At 45.5% G+C, this 22,247-nt stretch overlaps 1 protein-coding gene across 2 annotated transcripts in view; it reads right to left on the reverse strand.

Annotated features, from left to right (window-relative positions):
* Nucleotides 1-1,172: 1,172 nt before the first annotated feature.
* The window catches only part of FAT3 (FAT atypical cadherin 3), a 646,715-nt gene continuing 625,640 nt past the window's right edge, over nucleotides 1,173-22,247 (reverse strand). The window contains exons 23-28 of one of the 2 annotated variants that reach the window (XM_025419329.3): nucleotides 16,227-16,380; nucleotides 13,731-14,386; nucleotides 9,960-10,073; nucleotides 8,279-8,338; nucleotides 7,692-7,727; nucleotides 1,173-7,047 (exon numbers count right to left, since the gene is read on the reverse strand). In XM_025419329.3, the coding sequence (XP_025275114.3) occupies nucleotides 6,425-7,047; nucleotides 7,692-7,727; nucleotides 8,279-8,338; nucleotides 9,960-10,073; nucleotides 13,731-14,386; nucleotides 16,227-16,380 (1,643 nt within the window). In that variant the 3' untranslated portion in view covers nucleotides 1,173-6,424. The remainder of the gene's footprint in view (nucleotides 7,048-7,691; nucleotides 7,728-8,278; nucleotides 8,339-9,959; nucleotides 10,074-13,730; nucleotides 14,387-16,226; nucleotides 16,381-22,247) is intronic. The other variant, XM_025419331.3, reaches the window with a different exon arrangement.

The following is a 22,247-nucleotide window of genomic DNA, read 5'->3' on the forward strand; positions in this document are numbered from 1 at the left end:
AAAATGAGGGAGGATTATGAGGTCAAGGGGATTTAGCGGGAGACATCATTGATGACATTTTCAATCAAGAATATTCAGTGGAGGGCTGGTATTGTACAGGGAACCAAAGACAATGAAGACATGACTCTGCTTTCAAGTAGCTCATGGTCTGGTCGGGGAGCCAGAGGGATGCTGGAGTTGGCTCATACTGGCTTGCAAGAGTAACTGTTGGTTAGACTTTGTGAGCCTCTTTACGTTATCTTAGTAGGTTGAAATCAGCCACGATAGGAGTATTTATACCGTGAAAGTGGCCAAATGCACTAAATTGGTGCTCTCCTTCTTTTATCCGGTTGCTTAGCATTTACTTGCAGGATGACCTAGTGACCAGAGGATCTCCGTACACCTAGCTCTGCCAGCATAGTAAGGAGAAACTGAATGCCTAGCCAGGGCCTCCTCTGCAGAGTGGCTCCAGAATCCTGATGAGGGCTAGGCAGGCAGTTTTGCTGCAGGCACAGGCAAGGGTCCACTCCAGGGGTAGCCCAGAGGACTGGGGAGCTGAGGGGGCTTTTTGCTGCTGGGGCTCACCCAGGGTTGTTCTGCCAGCAGGCCTGGGCCTCCTTCACCAAGCAAGGCAGAGGGTGCCCCTCTCCTTTCGGAGTCCTTCCTGGTGTCAGGCTAACTTCTTGTAATGCCACTGTCTCTTCAAAATATCAATTTGTTCTCCACCCCAAGTTTTGTGTATATTTTGACTTTCACTCTGTATGGAGAATTTTCTAGAGCTTTTTGGAGGGAAACTCCAAAAAGCTGTGTTCCAAACTTTAGGATTTTTTATTTGTTTGAGTGTTTGTTTTGTTTTTGTTTGGGGAGACCAGTACTGGAGAAGCTGCCTAGAAGGCATGGGGAGGTGTGGAGGAGACATTTCCCCAGAGGTAGGGCGTGAAGGCCCTTATTTTTCCAAGCCTCCAGGACTGTGTTCATTCTCATCAGGCAAATCCCTACAGAGTATGTGCCCAGTAAGAAGCTATGTAGGATTCCAACACATGTGCACCAGAACCAATGGAAGTCTTTCTGGAGGTAAGAAATCTCTGAAGAAACCACCATCCCCCGCAAAAATATGACTGCTTAAGTACCACAGGAGCAATCAACTGAAGGCGAATAAAAGAAAAACACTTAAAAAGGATCAACACAATTGCTAGTTTCATTTCTTTTCTTTTTACTTGAAAACTTATTTTAACCATCAAATTTTGGCAATTATAAACCTGTACACTGTTGGTTTTTTTGTTTTGTTTTGTTTTTTTTGGCTGTCTTTTGTTGGTTTTTCTTTCATTTTTTTTCCTTTTCCTTTTTTCTTTTTCTTTCTTTCTTTCTTTCTTTCTTTCTTTCTTTCTTTTTTTTTTTTTTTTTTTTTTTTAGAAAAGAACACAAGACTGAATACAGCCAACAGCAATATATGCAGAAACAATCCATTTCTGTAAGGGACAAGATTCACTTCAAGTGTTAGCTTTCCCCTTTGCATAAGGTTTGGTGTGTGGTATGTGTGCAAGTTTAGGGGAGTTCGTGTGTGTGTGTGTGTGTGTGTGTGTGTGTGTAAAGAAATGACATACTTCATCCGAATTTGAAATGGCATAAAAATCAGGTACTTGGTAACTGGGAAAAATACACTTGTTTTAAAAAATGTTGATACAAACATTTTCTTGGAAACAGAGAAAGTTAAATGAAAACAGTAGAACCAAAGAAAGGTTACAGTACATTTTGAAATGATTAAAAAACATCATTTTCAAATCAAAAATCCTGTGTGTGTGTGTGTGTGTGTAGTTACCTCGAAAGTTTGCAGACCAACAGCATGAGTGACTTAGAATTATATTCGACTCCCTCCCTCCCAAATTAAAGCATCCTGATAGGCATCAAATACAGTATCTACAAAAGCCTGGAAAATTGAAACCATTATATACAATTTTATAAACATTTTAAACACCAAAACATACATCTTTTACAAACCAGCCTGTTTGTAACAGGTAAATTTACAAGACAATCTCTCTGATACAGTGCTTAAAAAGAACTGCTTCCATTTCCTGAACACATCTGTCACCTCCCGAAATGCAGTAGTACGGGCTTGGAAAGTTGTTAAGTAGTAGCAATTCAGGTATTTGTTTGCCGGAAGGGTGCTACGGTCCATACCAATGGATCCAAACACACTTCAAATGACTGTACGATTCTCTAGTGCATCTTCAACACTGGAAGAGACTAATTATGGCCTTTGTGTAATATCACATACTTGTAATTATTGCTTTTCATTATTACATGAGGAGAGAAAATCTGACTCTTTTCCTACCTCTTAGCCAGCTGGCTATGTATTAACTGATGCCAAACCCACAAATGGTGACTTTAAACTCTAGAATTATGCAACCAGAAGCTTAAAGCCTTTGTGGATTTCCACCAGAATAATGTGCAGTTGAATGTCACAAGACAAAAACCAAGCATAAACACGTAACTGCCTTCTCACAGACCACACAAAATGAGAACTCTGAAGCAGCACCTCTTCACATCTCCATTTCTTACGGTTTGAAACTAAAAACATAAAACATAAAAGCAATGTGTGTTGCACTGGGAGGGCACAAGTGTGAAGAAACCAGACAATTATCTGGGCAGCCCATGCAAAATGAACAATAGATCTTCCTGGATTTGCTCCCAGGGATGTGTTTTCTGGGTCTCACACGATTCTTTGTGGTAATCTCTTTTCTCAATTACCCTGACTTTGATTACATAGACACAGCATTGGTGGGGGCAGTGGGCAGGGTGTAGGGGTGAGTGGGGTGGGAAGTAAGTAGGAGTTGGCCAGTGGTGTATATATTTTACTCACTTCTTTTTCCAGGCTGTGCTAGTGATTCCCGGGGGCAGTTCCAGATAAGTTCTAGGAATGCATCATAAATGCCCTTTCCAGGCCTTCCAACTGATTGTCTGATAGGGTAAACCTCAAATGCATAGACTTGACCTGCTCTTCCTACTAAGTCTTCTACAACGGCATCTCACAAATGGGCAGGACATGAGTAAATGGCAAGCTGGCATGGAATGGAACTCAGCAGCAAAACGCTTGCAGAAGGAAGCAAATGAACACGTACTTTATTCATCTTTTACAACCCCATAGCTTCTGCTTACTACAGGACAAACACCAATGGTCCAGTCCAGCTACTCTCAACCTTACAAGACTGTGTGCAACATAGGTAAAGTGCCTGTAACAGGCTATGGAAAATGGCTCCCAGGAGGTAGCATGCACGATAGAAAAAAGGGCAAGACACTTATTGGCTTACATATTTTCCATGTGGTTCATCATGGCGGAGCGGGGAGGAACAAACACCAGAACTGGCAGTGGTGGGTTGGGGGGGTGCGCCGAAGGCTCGAGGAAAAAAAAAAAAAAAGAAAAAGAAAAACAAAACTGCATCCAGTAGGTAACATTATAATCAAAGTTTTGCTATAATTGATGCCTGGCCTGAGTTCCCTTCTGTAATTATCATTCCATCCTTATTTTAGAAAACATTCATTTGGTAAAAGCAGCATTTTGATAAATGTCCAAAGAAATGTGTGAATTCTGTAACTGCATCTTTCCTGGGGGTGGGGTGGGGTAGGAGGAGCTGCAAGGAAACATGAGATCCTAAGGATTCCAGAGAAATAATCTCCTCGAATTCTCTCTTCTAGCATATTTCAAGGCAGGAATGTGGGAGGTCAGAAGGTTCCAGCAGAAGCAGGCAGATACCATGTCCCAGGAAGTTAGGTGGTGAACAATGTTATAGAGAAAGAATACCGGTTAAATGATGGGTTCTAGTTTAGCTACTTCACTTTCTGCATGAGCTTGGGCAAGTCTCATCCCCTCTCTGGCCATGTTTCCTCTTTTATAAAAAACAGAGATTAGACAAGCAGACAGCTCTTTGGGTCAGCGGTCACCCCACCCAGTTCTATGCTGGCCTGACCACAAGCCGTCCTGTAACCTACAGGGAAAACTAGCTATCCCCCCAAAGTGAAAAGATACCATGTGTTCAAAGGTAATGAAAACATAACACATGCTTGTCCGGTATACATTTAGCTGCAGAGCTACTCTGCAGAAAATCAGGGAGAAGATCTGCTGAAGAAAGAGGTATTTTATCTAGGTCAGAGCAAAAAGAGTGGGCACAATTTTCTTGGGTGACTTCACAACAGCATTAGGATCTATTTATTCCTTCATTACCGTGTCACTCAGGCATTCTCCCTTGAGGAGATGCTGTGTAAGCAGTAGTGACTCATCGGCATTAATCTCGTTCTAATATTTCCTGGGGGCAAATGAATTGTTGGTTTTACTTTGATGGTTTTTATGTCATTGCATTATTAAAAGTGTAGCAGTGATTCTATTCTAGGCCATTAGTTCATCATTTTCTCCGTGACGCTTGCAAATGTGCTTCTTACCTAAGAAAAATACCAAAGACTTTATTCTCAAAAGCAGCCTCAGTGAAATTTCATTTATTTCAAGACCACAGTGCGGGTAATGCTTCCATGAGTAGGTCCAACCAAGAGACAGGGAGAGGAGAAAAGCTGAAAAATCTGTGAAGTGTATCCTCGACTCAGGAAGCTTGGGAATGAAAAGGAATTTTTTTTTTTTTTTTTTTTTTTTTACAATGAACTTCAGAACACTGACTCCTACAAAGAAGTGCCTGAACACAACTGAAGCAACTAAAAATATGTCTGAGTGGATGATACACAGATTCAGGACAGTACAATCAACACACCAATGCCATATGTCACCAGAAACCGTGGACACAGAGATTTGCTCATGAAGCAGATAGTGCAAATATGCATTTATTTACCATGGCCACTGTGCACGCAGCCATAATCTGATTGAAGCAGAAGAGGAAAGTCACTCAACTTAGTAACTTTAAGCTTTGAGTATTGGGGTTATCGTATCTCTGGCGGAATGATTCTCCTGTCAATTTTGGAAATTCAGGGCCAGAGCCCACATGTCAGAAGACAGGAGAACCCCGGGGTGTAATTAAACATTACACATCTTTCAAAGATGAGTTTAGTCCTGGAAAAACTATAACAAAATATTATTATTTTTTTAAAAAGCACAGTTTTGTTTTAAGTCAATATAAATGGCAGTACCTAAATAAAGTTAACTGAACCGGAGTAAAATATGGCATTTGGTGTTTCTCTAACATTGTAGAGATCAGAGAAATTGGAAGGTCTGCCTTGCTGGCAGTATTTTCAACACAGTCCACATCCTAAAACCTTCAGGTTAGCTTTCCTCAAGAGCAGCCTTATTGAGTGCAAGCACATTTATTTGTACATAGGCCCAAACACACAGACTATTATAATCTATACACGAGAACTACTCTACTTTCTTCTTTCTCAAACATAATTGCTTTTATAGTGATGATGCTACCAATTTAAAATAACACTTAGACTTTATCTGCATTATCAAGAATTGTGATTATCCAGCTGAAAACTTTGAAAGTCCATTTCCCTTTTTCCCACTGAATTTGAATTCTGTTTAAACCTCTAAATGAACAGTGTGCCCAAGTATGATTTTTTTACTCCTTTTCCTTCCTGATTCTCAGAACAAAGGCCAATTTCTACAGTCATATTAAAATTGTAGCTATAGCCAGGAATATTTACCGGAAAACACACATAAAAAAAAAAAAAAAAAAAAAACAGATAATCACATTCTTTCTAATGTCTGAACAATGCTAACCTTCCCCCAACCCACAAAAGCAAGCCCAAATATTCTCACATTCCTCTCCACTGATATCCTTCTCAAAGATCATAAAGCCCAGCTATATTATATTGGAGGCTTAACACAAACAAAAATAACTAAGCGTACGAACCATGTTACCCAAACCTAATTTTATAGCTGAAAACTGGACAGCTCATTAAAGAAAAATAGAATTGATTTTAAAGGCTTCAGCCCATTTTTTTGTTGATTTAAAAAAATTTCTCTTTTCTTTTGCCTAAGAGACTAACTTTTCCAACCATCATAACTACTATTTTCATCCCCCTCCCCCCATTGGCTCAAAATGACATGCAACAGTGCCTCTTTGCTCGTTGCCAGTTATGAATACTGCTGGCTCTGCCGCTGTAACCCTTCCGGGTCCCAATACTGCACAAAGCCACACGAGACGGGCTGTGTAACCAAGCAGGTGGAGTGTATTCCTTCGTCGACACTCAGTGCCCGGTCCTGGTCGTAAACGCAGGTACCTACTGCAAGGCTCTCTCTGTCACTTCTAAGAAACAATCGGAGCCTTTCCTTGTCACCCGGCTGGAGTGGAGCTTGCCCATGCGCGACGGCAGGACTTGTGAAGAAGTTCCTGGCGGCACGTCTGGTGTCCTTCGGGCCACCGACGGCGGAGACAGTCGCCAGCGCGGCCAGCCTCCGTCCCGCGGTTCAGCCAGACAGTGCCAAGCACCCCGGCAGGTGCGCCGTCTACACCTGGGTCTGGTGCTGAGTCTCGATGAAGGGAATGTGCAGGCTGGCGAGACTGAGCTCTCCCACGCTCTCGTAGTCACTCATGGCTGCTTCGGAATCGTCAAAGCCGCAGCTGGCCGACACATCCGAGGACGAGGTGCCTCTGGAATTGTGCAAGGACAGAGACACGCCGTCGGCGGGGCCCGCCGTCTCCGCGCCCTGGTTCAGGCTCACGGCAAAAGTACTAAACTCACAGGCGGCGGGCGGGCCCACCAAATCCGTGTCGTTGGGGAACGGGTGGGGGGGCAGGTACTGGCTGGGGTGGAACTGGGGCCGCCTCCTGCAGTCGGGGCTCAGCGTGCCAGCCAGCGACACGGGCTGGGAGGGTGGCAGGGCCTCGTACTGGTCCGGGAAGTCCTCCGGCAGCGGAGGCGGCAGCTGGTCCTGGGGCAGGAACTCCTCCTCGTGGGGCGGCGGGTACTCGCTGTCGATGTCATAGCCGCCCAGGTAGTAGTCGCTCTCCAGCTCCCGCGTGCTGCCCTGCGGCGCAGAGCCTCCCTCCTGGTTCTCGTAGTTGGGCACTTCCTCTATGTCCGACAGGCGGGCCCCGGGCATCCAGTCCGAGGTGTCCCAGTGGTAGGCTGTGGGAGAAGCGCCCCGATGTTAATTTCCTCCAGACTGGGGCTGGGGTGCGCTCGGAAAAGGGGTGGACAGGGACACAGCACCTGACATGCAATTAACATCCAAGAGGCCCTAAGGTGCCAGGGGCATGTGCATGCTCCTTACAGGGCTCTAGCAGGGACCAGCCATGCTCTGGCCCCTGGAGAATGAGGCGATGGCCACTCTGAGAGATAGATGGTGCCTGGCTGCTGCAGAGCCTCACACTCGGCCTTGCCGGGAGGGATGGCCAGCCCAGCCGGGGCATGCTGAGGAAACACAGTCCCAGCACCCCCTCCCCGCTATTTCCTCTTCCTTTCTGTGTGCTGGATGCAGAGCCAGGCTGGCAGCATGCTCCCAGAGAAGGGGCGGGGGTGTGGGCCATACTGTGGTCCACAGAAGGCAGGGCGATGCATTGCAAATGGATGAAGGACACGCACAGTGGGAAGGCTGGGGGAGGGATGCTGGTGGGACTTTCTCTTCCAATGCCAAGCATACAAGACACCTGGAACATGCAAAATTCAGATCAAAGAAACCCAGAAGGATGGAGAGAGAGGGACAGGGTAAGGGTGAGCTCAACAATTCAAAACATGTAAGTAAAATGTGATGCTGGGGTTGTGGCAGTCACCTCGGTTGTAGTTCTGTCCTTGGTCCATGATAGACACTGTTACAAATACAAAGTGAGACGTAAAGCTGATCATCTAAGCCAGGTGAAGAGGGTAACACAGAACATTTTAGATGACCTGAGAAGACATGCTCCTATTTCTTCTTGTTATTTGGAAAATAAAAAACAGATAAATCCCATCTATACCTGGCCCTAATTGTATTAAGTCACCACTAAGAGTTACCTGATGGAAATCAGATTATAGCTTTGAATGATTTCTTACACATTTCCAGCTTATAACAGGTGCTCAGTAGGTACATGTCGACATAAGAGTGAGTTTAGTAGTAATCTGGATTCCAACTGATTGGGTACTCTTCTCTTAGAGGGACTTTTATAAAAACGAGTACCCCATCGATTTAAAAACTTATGAGCTAATTTTTTTTTTTTCTCCAAAGTTTTAAAATGCATCCCAACCCCTAGAGAAACAGCCGGCATCCTCTAGGTGTCCAGCTGATTAAAAGCAACCCCAGATCAAAGTAACAAGGAAGCCATAGTTTCAAAAGGATAACCCCCTACACCAAAGAAATGTTATGGAAGAAAAAAGTAAATACCTTCATTCTCTATAGTGTCAACTACATTGTTGACAAGCTGAATGACAGTCACAATGGACGCTTGTGGCCAGGAAAAGAAGACAGGGGGAAGGGAAGGACAGTTTCTGGTTAGTCACGTATTTCAGATATAAGCCAACTTCTCTTCACAACAACGGCAACACCAAAGGCTCTGCATGCAAACACCCAAAGCCTCCCCAGTCTGTCCATTAAGGAGTGCTCCAATGAACGCTCTTATCTGGGGGGTCCTGGGGGTACTTGGAACAGAAGGGCAACAGCAGCCAATCTGGGGCCAGTCCTCTGAAAGGCACAATCAGCAGGGATTGCTAGATCATAAATTCACACCTCATGGCCCAGTGAAATCAATCTGGGAAGGCAGTGGCTCATCAAGCTCATGCTAATTTCTCATTAATAACTCCCAAAGGCCCTCAGGGGAAGACCTCACATTCCCACAGATAATTATTTGCTGGTCAGCCGTGCTGCTCCAAACCAAATGCCAGAGATGGGACGATCACCTTTGCAGGAGTGATGGCTTCACACTCACATGATGATGCCACTGACCACCTAGAACCACCCAAGGCCCAGCTTCCACCAGTAAAGCACAGACAGGAGTCATCAGCTGGCCTCTGAAATAGAATCTGGGAAGGAGAATTCTGTGCTCTCCATGGGTTGATTTAGCACCTGATAGCAGCAGATTGCGGAGAGGTTATAAAATGAATTTGTTGAAAATTCCTAACACCAACCACTTTGGTCAGGACGAACCCAGAAGGTTAAGCATGAAAGGCCAAATGTGTGAGCCTAAGGACACACAGAGCAGAGCCGGTACGAACAGTCAGCCAGGTATCATTGCCAGAGCTCTGCCTGGAGTGGAAACTTCCATTCTCCCGTGCATCCATATAAAATGCAAAGCAGTGACAGCCTTTGTTCTGTTTGGGGATGGGGGCAGGAGTAAGCATCATGGCAGACAGATGTGGAGGTATGCCCCTGACCAACCCATCCTCCAGAGCTGGTTCCTTAGCTCCGAAAATCCAGTCCAGCATTCAGATCCTCTCCATAAAGATAAGTTCACAAGAGGTAGTGGTAGCAGCTTTGGGGTGTCAATGAGGTCCATGAACCATATGGAATTGCATGCAACATTTTGGGTAAATGTGCGTTTTTCTAAGTTGCTGATCCATAGTCACAGTATTCATAGAGTCTCTGAAGCCCCAAACCCCAGATGATTATAAGGGGACTTCAACAGAATGACGATGCCGCTTCTAGGGGAAGGGGTTTCTATGGGAAGGAAGTCTTACCTCTAAATGAATTTCTAATGATGGGGAGGTTGGGTATACAGGGAAGAGATTACAGCAGTAAAATTAGAAAAAGGAAAGAAATCAGAATTTTCTAGAGAGTATCATTTGGGATGAGGTGGTTCCCTTATGAGAAAAATCAAAGAGGAGGCATTTTTGGAGGTCAGGGAACTTGATCCACCTCTGACACGGATCCCTGGCCTGCCCACAGCTGCAGCTCAGTAGGTGCTGCCACAGCACCCAACGATGGGGCCAGCCCAAATGCTGGTGAACACACTCCCAAGTCCACGATCAGGTCAAGAAACAGAACCGATCACATCACCCTCCTCCCACCCACTGACCGCCAGCACAGGAGGCAGAACCCAAGCAGGGGGACACATGTCCTGAGCGCTTACCATTGTCGTCGCCAGAATCCGACTGGAAGGAGCTCAGGGACTGAACCTCAGAGTTGCTGCCTTTATTACTGCCTGCAAAGCAGGTCACTTCTCCGGAATCATCAACCCCTTTGTCTTTGCGGACAACCGGAGAGAAAGCAGAAATGACACTGGTTACCTTGTGCGTATGTCTAGCCCTCCCGCCCTCAGGGTTCACTTCTCAGAGCTCTTTCATTTGCTTCGAGAAAATAATTTAGCTCCACAATGGAAAATTGATTGTGTCACTGGGGGCAAAGGTCTGTCAATCAAGTGATTTACATTATGGATTCGGAACCCTTAACCCGTGGTAAATGAGCTTCCAAAGAGCTGACAGCCGAAAGTAGCTGTTCCCTCCTCAAAGTGAGGCGACTAAGTGAAGAGTGAAGGCAGGATGAAGTGGCTGGGTTGCTCTTTGCCATTCAGAGTTAATTTAAATCATTTACATGAACCGACGTGGTGTCAACACCAGGTTAAATGAGATTACTTATAAAATAGGGGTATAAATATTTTATAGGCGAGAATGCCATTACATTCATCCCAACTTCCATCTCTGGGGAGAGAGTGGAGTTCTCAGCTTTGCCTTCTAGAGGGCAGCGTCACATCATTTTTGGGAGTGACAATGTTCTGCAAATCTGTGTGGCAGGAGGGCGGTCAGTGGTGTGGACGAGCTTTATCTACCCACTTCTTCCTTTTGGCTATGCAAGGACAGCCTGAGCAACATGCACTTGCGCATGAGCAAATGCATACACAGACACACACACACACTACAGGGATATTCTCTTCTTTGATGATCTAAAGGAAGCAATAAAAACAAGCCATATCTTGATGTTGTCAAGTGAAAAAATGAATCAGTCACTTAGAGATGGTCTGGCCAGCTAACTCTGCCTTGCTTAACAAAGAAGGAAATCCACTCAATAAAAGCACAACAATACTTCGGGGGAAATCAAGCTGTCACATTATGAAGTGAGTGGAGGAAAATGATCACCAGGAAAAGCTTCAAATCATCACATGACGTTATGGGGAGAAGAGACAGTGACTTGTGATTAAGGGCACGGTTGCTGCTGTTGGTGACTGGAAATCACTGCTTCTGCCACAGAGGGTGAGGTCAGTAACAGGCACTGTGGCTGCCCATCTGCTGTCGGATGCTGAAGCCACAGCGGAACGGTGAGTTGGATAAACCACTGATACAAGTGAAGCTGGATGCCGGAGAGGAATTCACCTCCCACTGGCCATACTGCCCCAAATAGGAAAATGTGTCTCAGCAAAGCACAAGGTGAAGGCCCGGCTTAGCCCTGAACGCTGGGAAGGAAACAACAAGTGACCCACTCCGGGTGGATGCAGTGCATCAAACTCCTTTCTTCATTTCATTTATTGTGCCCTCCATCACTAAATTAAAAAAAAAAATAGCCTGATAGCCGGAGGATCGGCAAGGCTTTTATAAAATCGAGCCATGCTGGTCATTTGACAGGGGATGTATTTATGGTGAAAATCCAAGTGCAAGGACTCACCATGTGAAAGTGGCACTAGAAAGACAGAGTCCACGGACAGCATGGTGGGGGCGGCCCCAGAAAAGAACAGAGGCCCTCCTCTGTCATCAGGTGTCCTCTCCCATTCAAACCCCGTCCCTCTTTCTGGCTAACGCCCCCAAGAGTAGTACTGGTAAGAGCACAGGCTGTGGATCCTGATGGGCCAGGTTCTAGTCCTCACCCCTCCTTTTGCTAGCTATGTGGTCTTGAGCCGCTTATTTCACCCATCTGCTCCTCCACTTGGGTGCCCACGTGGACAGCCATGAGGACTGAAGATCCAACATACAGCAGGGGCAGTTTTTTTACATTCTTCTGCTGCTTCCTCCCCAAATCTCTCTGTCCTTAACGTTTGCATTCTGGATTCTGTGCTGACTCACTGAAACACTCTTCAGATGACCAAAAAGCTTGTAGGTGTCAAGCACGGTATTTTTTTTTTTTTTTAAGCCTGTATCCTTCCCAACACTTTCACAGTGCACAACCCTGCTAACCTTATTAATGGTCTTGGCTTCTGCATAGCTGCCCTGTCCTCTTTTCCTGCTCTCTTGGTCTCCCTTTCTGGTCTCTCTCCCTCTGCCCACCTCCCACATGTAGGCATCTCCAAGTTCTTTCGGAGGTCCAGCTTGGCCATCCTTTCTTTGCTCTGCCTCCTTCAGTGAGCTCACCCCCCGCCCCCCGCCCCCAGAGAGTCAACCATTGTGCATGCAGATGATGTTCAAACTTTCCTCTCTAGCTTTACCTGTTTCCTGAAAAACAGAACCTGTCAGGGAATCCTCATGTGCCCTCTACACTCATCAAGCTGCTTCCTGCTTCGGGAAGGCCCTCGTCAATAGTTTCTTGCCAAAATCTTACTTATGCTTGAAGACACAGTAGGAATTTCTCCTTTCTCCACAAAGAGGCCCTTTACCTCCTCTGCTCAGATGCTTGCCAGCTCCATGTGAAAGCAGCCTCCTCTGACCCTCTACCCCAACATGTATCATAGTACTAAAGCCCCAGCCTTTGGGAACTCCTGCTACTAGGGGGATCTCTGCTGCTGAAATATAAAGCAGTATGGCCTGATGAAGTCACAGGTTATAACAGAGCTTGCCTTAGCTTCATCCTGACTGGTTTTAGGCAGGGGAAGCAATCACTGCTGCTCAATTAGATGTTCATGGAAGCTAGCTAACTGGTCTCTGCTCTCTTTGCTATTTGGGCCTTTTTGGTCTGTTCTCCAGGGATCAATCAGAGCCATCCTTTAAAAATGTAAATTCGATCCTGCGGCTCCTCTGCTTAAAAATCTGCATTGGGCGCCTGGGTGGCTCAGTGGTTGAGTGTCTGCCTTTGGCTCAGGTTGTGATCCCGGGGTCCTGGGATTGAGTCTGCATTGGGGTCCCCGCAGCGAACCTGCTTCTCCCTCTGCCTGTGTCTCTGCCTCTCTCTGTGTGTCTCTCATGAATAAATAAATAAAATCTTTAAAACAAACCTGCACTAATGTTGCCATTGAACTGCATTCACTTTCCCTCGTTGTTCACCAGTCTCCAACTACCTTGACCTCCAAGATGTCAGGGCCTTTCTCACCACAGGACCTTTGCACCTGTGGATCTTTCCTTTGGCTAGACTACTGCCGCATGAGGCCTAAAGGAGAGGGAAATACCACTATCTGGACTGGACTTTTCCTGTCTTCAGGTTCACCCTCTTGTTTCTTGGACTCTGCATTCCAGCCGAATAGAATGGCTTGTGTCTTCTGAGAGGCTCCTCCACCTTTCCACAGACCTTTAATCCACGGTCCAACTCAAATGTCCGTTTGCGCGTCTCAAGTCTTCACCCTAAGTCTAGAAACAGCTTCTTCCTCTGACCTTCTGGCATATGCTCTCCGTATATCCCTTATGTCGCTGCACTGTTTCAACTACCACCAGGGAGTGGTGTGCTTCTGTGAGGACACCGCGGGCTTTTAGAGTTGGCAGCTCTGGATCTCCCACCCTCTCTGCTGCCTGTTACTAGCTCTGGGACCTTGGACACCTGATCCATACTCTCTGAGCCTCATTTTCCCCACCTGTAAATGGGGACAAGAACCAGAGCAATTTTCCTGAACATTCAATGCCACAACACGTCACAACAAGTGCGCTGCCTGGTCGGGTTCTCGCTCCGTTCCCCGATGCCCTCCTGCTGCGCCAGCGCCCCCCCCGCCCCCCCCCCCCGGCCTCCCGGGGACCCTAGAGGAACAAGGGACCCCCTGCGGCCCCCTACTCACTGTCGGTTCCCGAGTCCCAGCCGTTCTTCCGGATGGAGTCGCAGTCGGAGCGGCAGGGCGACACGGCGGGCAGGTTGGGGGCCACACTGCACACGACCACGCCGCGCCTGGCCGTGAGGATGCGCGGGGACTCGGGGTGGAAGGTGGTCATCTCCTGGGGCTCGCCGCCCAGCCCGTCCACGATCTTGTCCAGGTTGCTGCGGGAGTCGCCCTGGAAGCAGGGCGTGTAGGCCATGGGGCGCACGGGCACCTGCGGGGGCCCCACCTCCTGGTAGACGTTGCGCGCGTCCCCGGCGGCGCGCAGGCTGCGGAACGGGACGCCGTTGCTCTTGTGCAGCAGGGCGGCCGTGGCGGGGTCCTGCACCAGCGTGATGTTGTTGCGCGAGTAGTTCTTGCGGAAGACCTTCTTGCGGAAGACCACGAAGAGGACCACCAGGACGAGGATGACCAGGAGGACCACGGCGATGCCGATGAGCTCCTCCTTGCCCACGTACGAGTGGCCGGCCTGGATGTTGGGCACCACCACGGGGCGCAGCCCGCAGTACTGGCCCACGTAGCCCGGCGTGCAGTTGCACACGAAGGAGCCGAACACGTTCACGCAGGAGCCCCCGTTCTCGCACTCCTCCCGCTCGCACTCGTTCACGTCCTCCTCACACCTTCGCGACAAAACACAGAGCCCGGCTCAGACTGCGGGTCCCGCGGCGGCCCGGGTCTGGGGCAGGGAGCCCAGGGAGGGCGCGCCAGGTGCGCAGGTGCGCAGGTGCGCCGGGTGCGCGCCTCGGGGGGGCGGGGGGCGCAGGGGCTGAGGGGCTGAGGGGCTCCTCCCAACCAACCCGATGGCTCTCACGTAGCCTGACCCCATCCAGGTGGGAGGAGGGCAAAGACCCGCAGAGGCGAGAGAAGGAGCCTCAAGGGAGCAAACGCGCTGTCGGAGAGGAACTGGTCTCCAGGTCTTCGGGGCCAGATGCATCTCAGAGTTTAAATTTTTACAATTTTAGAAACACCATCCAGTACGTGTCTTTCATGTTCCGTAACACACCCGCCCCACTGCTGGAACTGGCGGGGCCGAGGCCCCCATAAGCACATACATACACCAGTGCTTCTACAGTAAAGCATATGGATACTCACACTAAATGAGAGAAATAAAAACTAGAAATAGTCTCAGAGCCATTTTGGCTGGGTTTGCCACCAAATTGGTTTGCCGCTAACCTACCCTTAACCCTTTTAGTTCTCTGAGCTTTGGGGATTATGGAATTGCAGGGAAACAGCAGTGAACCTATATATACCTTGAATAGGGTTTCCCGAGGTAAGAAATCTTTGGTTCTGACATTTGCCTCCAACAGTTACTGTCATTTTTGGTCTCTCTGGGAACTGTGTGTGTGTGCGTGTGTCTGTGTGCACATGCATGAATGCATGACTGCAGGGTGGTTAACAGAGTAAGTGGGTAGGTGAGCTAGAGATCTAAATATCTTACAACAGATTCTGTGCTTACGATAAAAGTTAATACTAATGCAGATTATCAGGAAAGAATGATCAGAGCATTCTAATGAAAAATAATTAAATCAATTTTATTCTCCTCAAAGCAATCCATGGCTCACGTTGAGTATAATTATAAGGCAGGCATTTAAGTCTTATTCTTTCTTAGTTTAACATTATGTGAGAACATGGACCTTCCTTCTCCTTCACTTGTCTCTACTTCAGCAATTGCTCCGATGTGTTCATTTAAAGGCACGATCACTTATATCTTTGGTAATCCACCTTTTAAAATGTAGTCAAACGTCCCTAATTTGAACAGATTGAGGCCAGGTCATTCGGAAATTAGAATCACAGAGTATTTAAAAATAAATGCAGCTTTATTACTTTAAATTACATCCAACGATTCAAAGTCGGCTAAGTATTTCCTGGTAAAGTCCTCGGGAGATTTGCCTTAATGAATACATAAGACTGATCTGTAATTAGAATATCACTTGCTTGAGATTACATATATATACTTCTCAAATGATCAAGGATGGTTGGAAGTGGCGTTTCACTTAGAGCTTAAAACAGTCCCTTTCCATTTGACTAACACTTTAATTTCCCTCATTTCTTGGGGGGGAAAAGGGTTTGCAAAGGAAGGGTATGCTTGAGTTTCTCGGAATGATCGTAAAACGTTAGGCAGTAGAGTCCAGTTAATGACTTTTAGGGAAATGGGTGGTATGTCTGCCTCAGAATTATGCTGGAAATATTATGGGTCCTAGATGGATTTTATTTAAAAGAATTATTTTTTTAAACTACAGAACACATAGTAATTACATAAAAATCTGCAAATATACAGAAGTATAAAGGAAAAAAATGTAAGTTACCAATAACCCCATTACCCAGAGATAATCCCTGTTAACATTTAATTTGCCTGTCCTACTAGTGGTAAATCTTCTGACCCTATTAGTTGTTTACAGTTTTGCTTTCTTAGCAACAAGAAGCAGCAGATAGAAAGACTGTTGCACAATCTCAACTTACGTGACTCCAGTGAGCCCAGCTTTGCAATTACAGATGAAAGTGTTCCCGATGGGGTCGCAGGAGCCTCCATTCTGGCAGGGGTTTGGGAAGCAAGCTGTGATCTCCGACTCACAGTTTCTCCCGGTGAACTGTGAGAGACAGGTACACTGATAGCCTAGGGAGACAGAGGTCCTCATGAGCCACAGGTGCCACTGGCAATGCTCCGAGTGCAGGGACTCAGCCATCATGTGCCCTCCCGATTCCTGATTCCGAAGAGGATTATCAAGTTGGTTATTTTGAACTTGGGACCCATTTGCCACAAAGATGCCAAGTAATGGTTGGGGTCCCCTGTTAGTCCACAAAAATTCACTGAATTAACCACCTGCCTAAATGGGAGTGAGAATGGTGAGAGACACCCAAGAAATAGACCCCAAGAGCAGTGGTCAAGATGGGAGAAGATGCTTTCCTCAGCACACTGCTACAAAAAGGCAGGAAGTTTCCAGGGAAGAGCAGCATATCCCAGGTGCCATGCTGGTTCCTTTCCCGAACCCTCCCCCATCCTTGTGCCTTTTCTGCTTAGCTGAGAACCACATTTCCCACCTAGAGAGGAAGTGAGGGGAGGACAGGTAAAACTCAAATGAGCCTCAGTTTGACATATGCACAGGTAAATGGAAGAATCCCAGCCTTCACCCAGATCCCGTGTTTGGATCCTAATTTTCACATCTTTGTCAACTTGCTCTACCATGAACCCAGCATGAGGAAATAGGCAGGAGTATCTCTACTGCAGAGAATATTAAATATTGGAGTGGGTAAGATTCCAAAAGGACAATGGCATTATTTATCTCTCAGAGCTGGAAGGGATGAATAATTAGTAAGGATTTTCTTTTGCCCTACTTTAAAAGATTTTTAAATTCCTTTTTAAATTAAAGGTGTAAAGCACATAGTAAAGAGTCAGATAGTTCTCTAAGTCCTATTTTGTACAACATCAGCTCTACATCCCCTTGAACAGCAAAGCTGATCTTTGAACCACATGGATTTGAACTGCCCAGGGTCACTTATGCATGAATTTTTAAAAGTTTGGTACTATAAATATATTTTCTCTTCCTTATGGTTTTCTTAATAACATTTTCTTTTCTCTAGCTTTCTTTAAGAATACAGTATATCATATGTATAACATATACAATATATGTCAGTCGATGGTTTATCTTATTGGTAAGGCTTCTGGTCAAAGGTAGGCTCTATTAAGAGTTAAGTTTTAGAAAAAGTCAAAAGGTATACACAGATTTTCAACTGTGCCATGGGTCGGTGCCCCAACTCCCACTTCAAGGATCAACTGTCCTTATTGTTAATTCAACACCAAACTCCTCTTGACTAGGTTTCTCTGTGTATCGCTGTTTTGCCTGGTGTTCTGTATTTTCATAGCCTGCAGAAATCTTTCCTCTAAGGCTTTCTGATTACCCTGAGTGCCCTCTCGTCCTGCTGTGGAGCTGCTGTCCTGAGATCGCCCTCTCTGCTCTCCTGGGCTGGATCCCGTGTCTTTGGTATCCTCTGTCTTCCTTAACCTCTATTAGGATACACTCTACAGTAGCTTTCAGAGAAAGGGTTTACAGCTCAATGCTGTGAGATCCTGCATAGCTGGAGGTGTCTTTGCTTCACCCTCACCCCCATTCTGTAGGCTGTGTACAGAATTCTCAGCAATTCTTTCGAGGTGGCCCTTGAGAAATTTGAAGTCTTTTGGTTCCTAAAGTTTGTACATGATCTGTTTTTTTTTTTTCTTCTCCAACAATGTGGAGGATCTTCCCAATTTTCTGAGATTTCACCATGATATGCTTTAGTATGGTCTTATTTCAACCAGTACTGGGCTCCCTGGAAATTCTTGTCCTTTAATTTTCGGAAAACTTAATTATTTCATTGATGATTTCTATTCCTTTGTTTTCCTTGTTCTGTCTTTATGGATTTGTTTTCCTTGTTCTGTCTTTATGGAAGTTTTATGATTTAGATCTCCTAGACCTTCCTCTAGTTACTCTTCTTCTATTACATCTACAAGGGTTTTTTTCTGTACTTTCTGAGACATTCTCATCTTCTGAAACTTTGAGATTTTCATTTATGTTGTCATTTTCCAAGGGCTCCTTTTTTGTTCACTAAGGTTACATGTATGAGTGTCTAAATGATAGCAGCCTGCTCATGTTTTGTGGCTACAATATCTTCTCTTATCTCTCTGAGGATATTAATATTTTTATGAAGTTTTCTCCAAGTTGTTTTTTTCTCTGTTTCTTCATTTTGGTCTCTGTAATAGTGATTTTTATGTGTCATTTTGGCTAGGCTGTGATACCCAATTGTTGGACAAACACAGTCCAGATGATGCTGTGAGGAATTCTGCAGCAACGTAGAAATTTTGCCTGAGTTTCCAGCCTGATGGTCTGCTCTGTGATTTCAGACTCAAGACTATAAAATCAACTCTTACATGAATTTTGAGCCTGCTGGCCTGCCCCATATATAGCAGACTTGCTATCCCCACAATTGTATGAGTCAACTCCTTACAACCTGTCTGTCTGTCTGTCTATCATCCATCCATCCATCCATCCATCCATCCATCCATCCATCCTATTGGTTCTGTTTCTCTGGAGAAGCTTAATATATTCCTTATCTTCCAAATTAGAGGATTTCCTACCTTCTATGACAATCCTTCCTTATCAGCTCAGATTGCAGAGTGGAGTGGTAGGAAATTAGAAATCTAATAGGAAGCTCTGAGCACATGAGTGGGGTTTGTCAACTGTGATACTATTTCAGTACCACTGGGTTGGTAAATTTCCCCACTAATGACCCTTATCACCTGCCCAGAGGGAGAGTGATGGCCTGGTTTCTAACATTCAGGGGATCAAGTGGTGGTAGAGGAAGAATGGTTGTGGGTCTCAGCATCCAATGAACACATGAGATTTACTTCTACCCACCTCCCCACTGACTAAATGCAGGGCAGTGCCAGGTGCTCCCTGTCTTCTCACTTCTGCAACTCACCTGCAGGCTCTGCCAGGGTCTGAGAGGGGGAGTGGTTACTTGGCCATGCAGAGAGAAGTGGGAATCTAGGGTTCTGATTGCCTCTAGGACATTTTGACTAATTCTTATTTTAAGCCCTTCTCCCCATCTTTTCCGCTTTTAGAAGTGACTGATGCCTCCAGTTCCTAAGCTTTTCAGGTATTCAGTTTCAGATTTGTTTCTACTGGTCAACGTTTCAGCCTCTCAAAGCTCCACTTCTCTGTTCCTTAACAGCTGTCCATTTGCCTCCCACCTCCAACCTGTGTCAGTGTTGTCTCCTTCTCAATCCCCTCACTCTTATGGCTTATGGCTTATTAAAATGCCTTTACTCATGCAATAGTGAGATTGTGACAGCAAGCTGCTACCATTGCCCTGAAGTGACCAATGAGACTTTCCTCATTTCTAAGAGCTTTTGTAAATGCTGTAAATAACCATTCTCTTGTTTGAAGGGTTCTTGGGCTAGTCTCTGCTCCCCAGTGACTGATGCTGGGACTTCATAGATTGATTTTTTTTAAGTTTGTTTGTTTGTTTGTTTGTTTATTTATTTATTTATTTATTTATTTTAGTAATCTCTGCACCCAACATGGGGCTTGAACTCATGACCTCAGAGATCAAGAGTTGCATGCTCTTTCTAGTGAGCCAGCTAGGTGCTCCCTATAGATTTATTTCTACAGGCATAACATAGTTAAAAATCTATAGATTAAAATAGCGTATATGCTCATTTATGTTTACTCAACCCAAACGATAGAGATCTCTCAAGTCTAGGGGTACATTATGTCTGTGTGGGTGTTTATAGGTTCAGAGCAAGAAATTCACCTTCAGGAAGCAGGTACAGGAGGCAAGAGACATTCACAAAATGAGGGGACTATGTAGTCCCAGCCTCCCTGGCAACAAGAAACACAAAGGGCCAGAGATTGAGGCTCTGAGAGAGACCCAATGCTCTTGAATGCAACATCAATGAAACACCAGGGAACTAACTCTTAAGGAAAGACCATTGTTGATGTAAACTGTGTCCAAGGTGGCCAGCCTGATGTCTGTGGACAGGTTGTAGGAGTCTGAGGTATGCTTGCTTTAAATTATGCTGACTCGCCGTTGTTTTTTTTCCAATTTAGGAAGCTGCTTGCCTTAATGGAATTGAGTGGGATTGATGAAAGCAGTTAGAACTGGGAATAATGCTTCTTTGTGTCACCTAGCTAGTCCTTGGCCAGAATAGCATGCCATTTAGAGGTAGAGTAACTGGTGAGGATGAATTAGATTCCTTTCTTGACTACCTGGGGGGTGGGGGGGTAGGGGGTGGTGGTGGGGGTGGTGGAGGGGTGGCAACAACCATAGGACAGGACTTGAAAACACATCAATGACGAGGTAGGAGGAAAGTCCCCAAAGGGGGAATCTAAGGTAAGGTGGGTCAGAGCAGGTAAAATTCCTCCCTCACCAACTCCTATTTGGCAAGCTTCCGCAATTTCCCAAATAGAGTCATAGCAGAAGTAGTTGGGGGGAGGGGGAGCCATGGAAGGCCTGTCTGGAAATAAGGGACATTGAATTCCTATCATGGAAACTGGATTCTAACTGGATTCTAAGGTCATGGGTTTGATTTCTTTGATTTGATGTCTCGGTGCCTTGGAAAATCAGAATTTGAAATGAGGCAATGTCTCTAATGCACTATTTTACTCCCACACATCTCCTTCTGCATTTTGTCATTTTCATTATCTTTTGTGGGATTTCTAGTGTTACTGGATGCAGCTGCCAGCCTGACTGATTAACCTATTCACTGACTGAGTGCCTAAGCCATAGGCTGGAGCCAGCTCATAGGGTTGTAAGAATGGACTGTTAAACATTTGGGAATTTGGCAGGCCAGTTATTTTTTTTTTTAATTTCATTTATTTTATTTATTTTTTATTTTTTATTTTTTTGGCAGGCCAGTTATTAAACCACCAGGAGCCTGATGTCAGCCACGGTGGGAGTATTTGCATCATAGAAATCAACAAACATTACAAATAGGGGCTTTTATTTTTAGAGGGCTGGTTCCCAGCACACCCCTGGGAATACAGAGACAGAAGTACACCATCTATAAACACACAGGTGGCTACAAAAAATCACCATGATAGTAGGCAGAGGGTGTGGTGGGAACATACAGTGGGGACATTGGATCTAGGCTGGAGCAAACCATGGCTGCCTGAAAAGCTCTGTTCTACATCTGAGAAAACTGGCTCTCCATTTTGAAGATGATGACAATGACAATGACAGCAGCTATACTTTGTATGACATTTATTCTGTGCCAAAAGCAGTTCTAAGCACTTCTCACGTACTATAGCTCATCTCATTCTGAAAATAAGCCTGTGTCAGAGGTACTGTTGTTAGTCCCATTTTCTAGATGAGGAAACTAGGGTTCAGAAAGGCTGATTACTTATTCATGGTTGTGAAGCTACTGTGGGTCTGGCTCCAGAGTCCCTAAACTGTCCAAGATCATCCTGAACTGTATTTCTAACAACTATACTTCATTACACTCTTTCTGGATCCTCTGCTTATCAAAAACAGAAGGAAACTGTCTAGTATCTGCTCTGGTCTCAAACCCATGGGACAAAGGAGACAGAGAACACTTAGAAAAATGATTTCTTTTAGAACTTTAAATTTAGAGTAGTTATATTAACATGATGAGAGGAAAATTTTATTTTAAAGTGGTCATATCTGGGGATCCTTGGGTGGCTCAGTGGTTTAGTGCCTGCCTTCAGCCCAGGGCATGATCTTGGAGTCCCGGGATCTAGTCCCCCATCAGGCTCCCTGCATGGAGCTTGCTTCTCCCTCTGTCTGTGTCTCTGCCTCTCTCTCTCTCTCCCTCTCTCTCTCTCTCTGTGTCTCTCATGAATAAATAAATAAAAATCTTTAAAAAATTAAAAAAAATAAAGTGGTCAGATTTTTCTTTAAATGAAAGAAGAGAGATACCTATTCTTAGCTTCTATGAAAGAGGATTGCGGATCAAGAGTAACCTGTTATTGTGAGGTTTTATTTATG

This window comes from Canis lupus, chromosome 21 (genome assembly GCF_003254725.2).
Source record: "Canis lupus dingo isolate Sandy chromosome 21, ASM325472v2, whole genome shotgun sequence".
NCBI classification, from domain to species: Eukaryota; Metazoa; Chordata; class Mammalia; order Carnivora; family Canidae; genus Canis; species Canis lupus.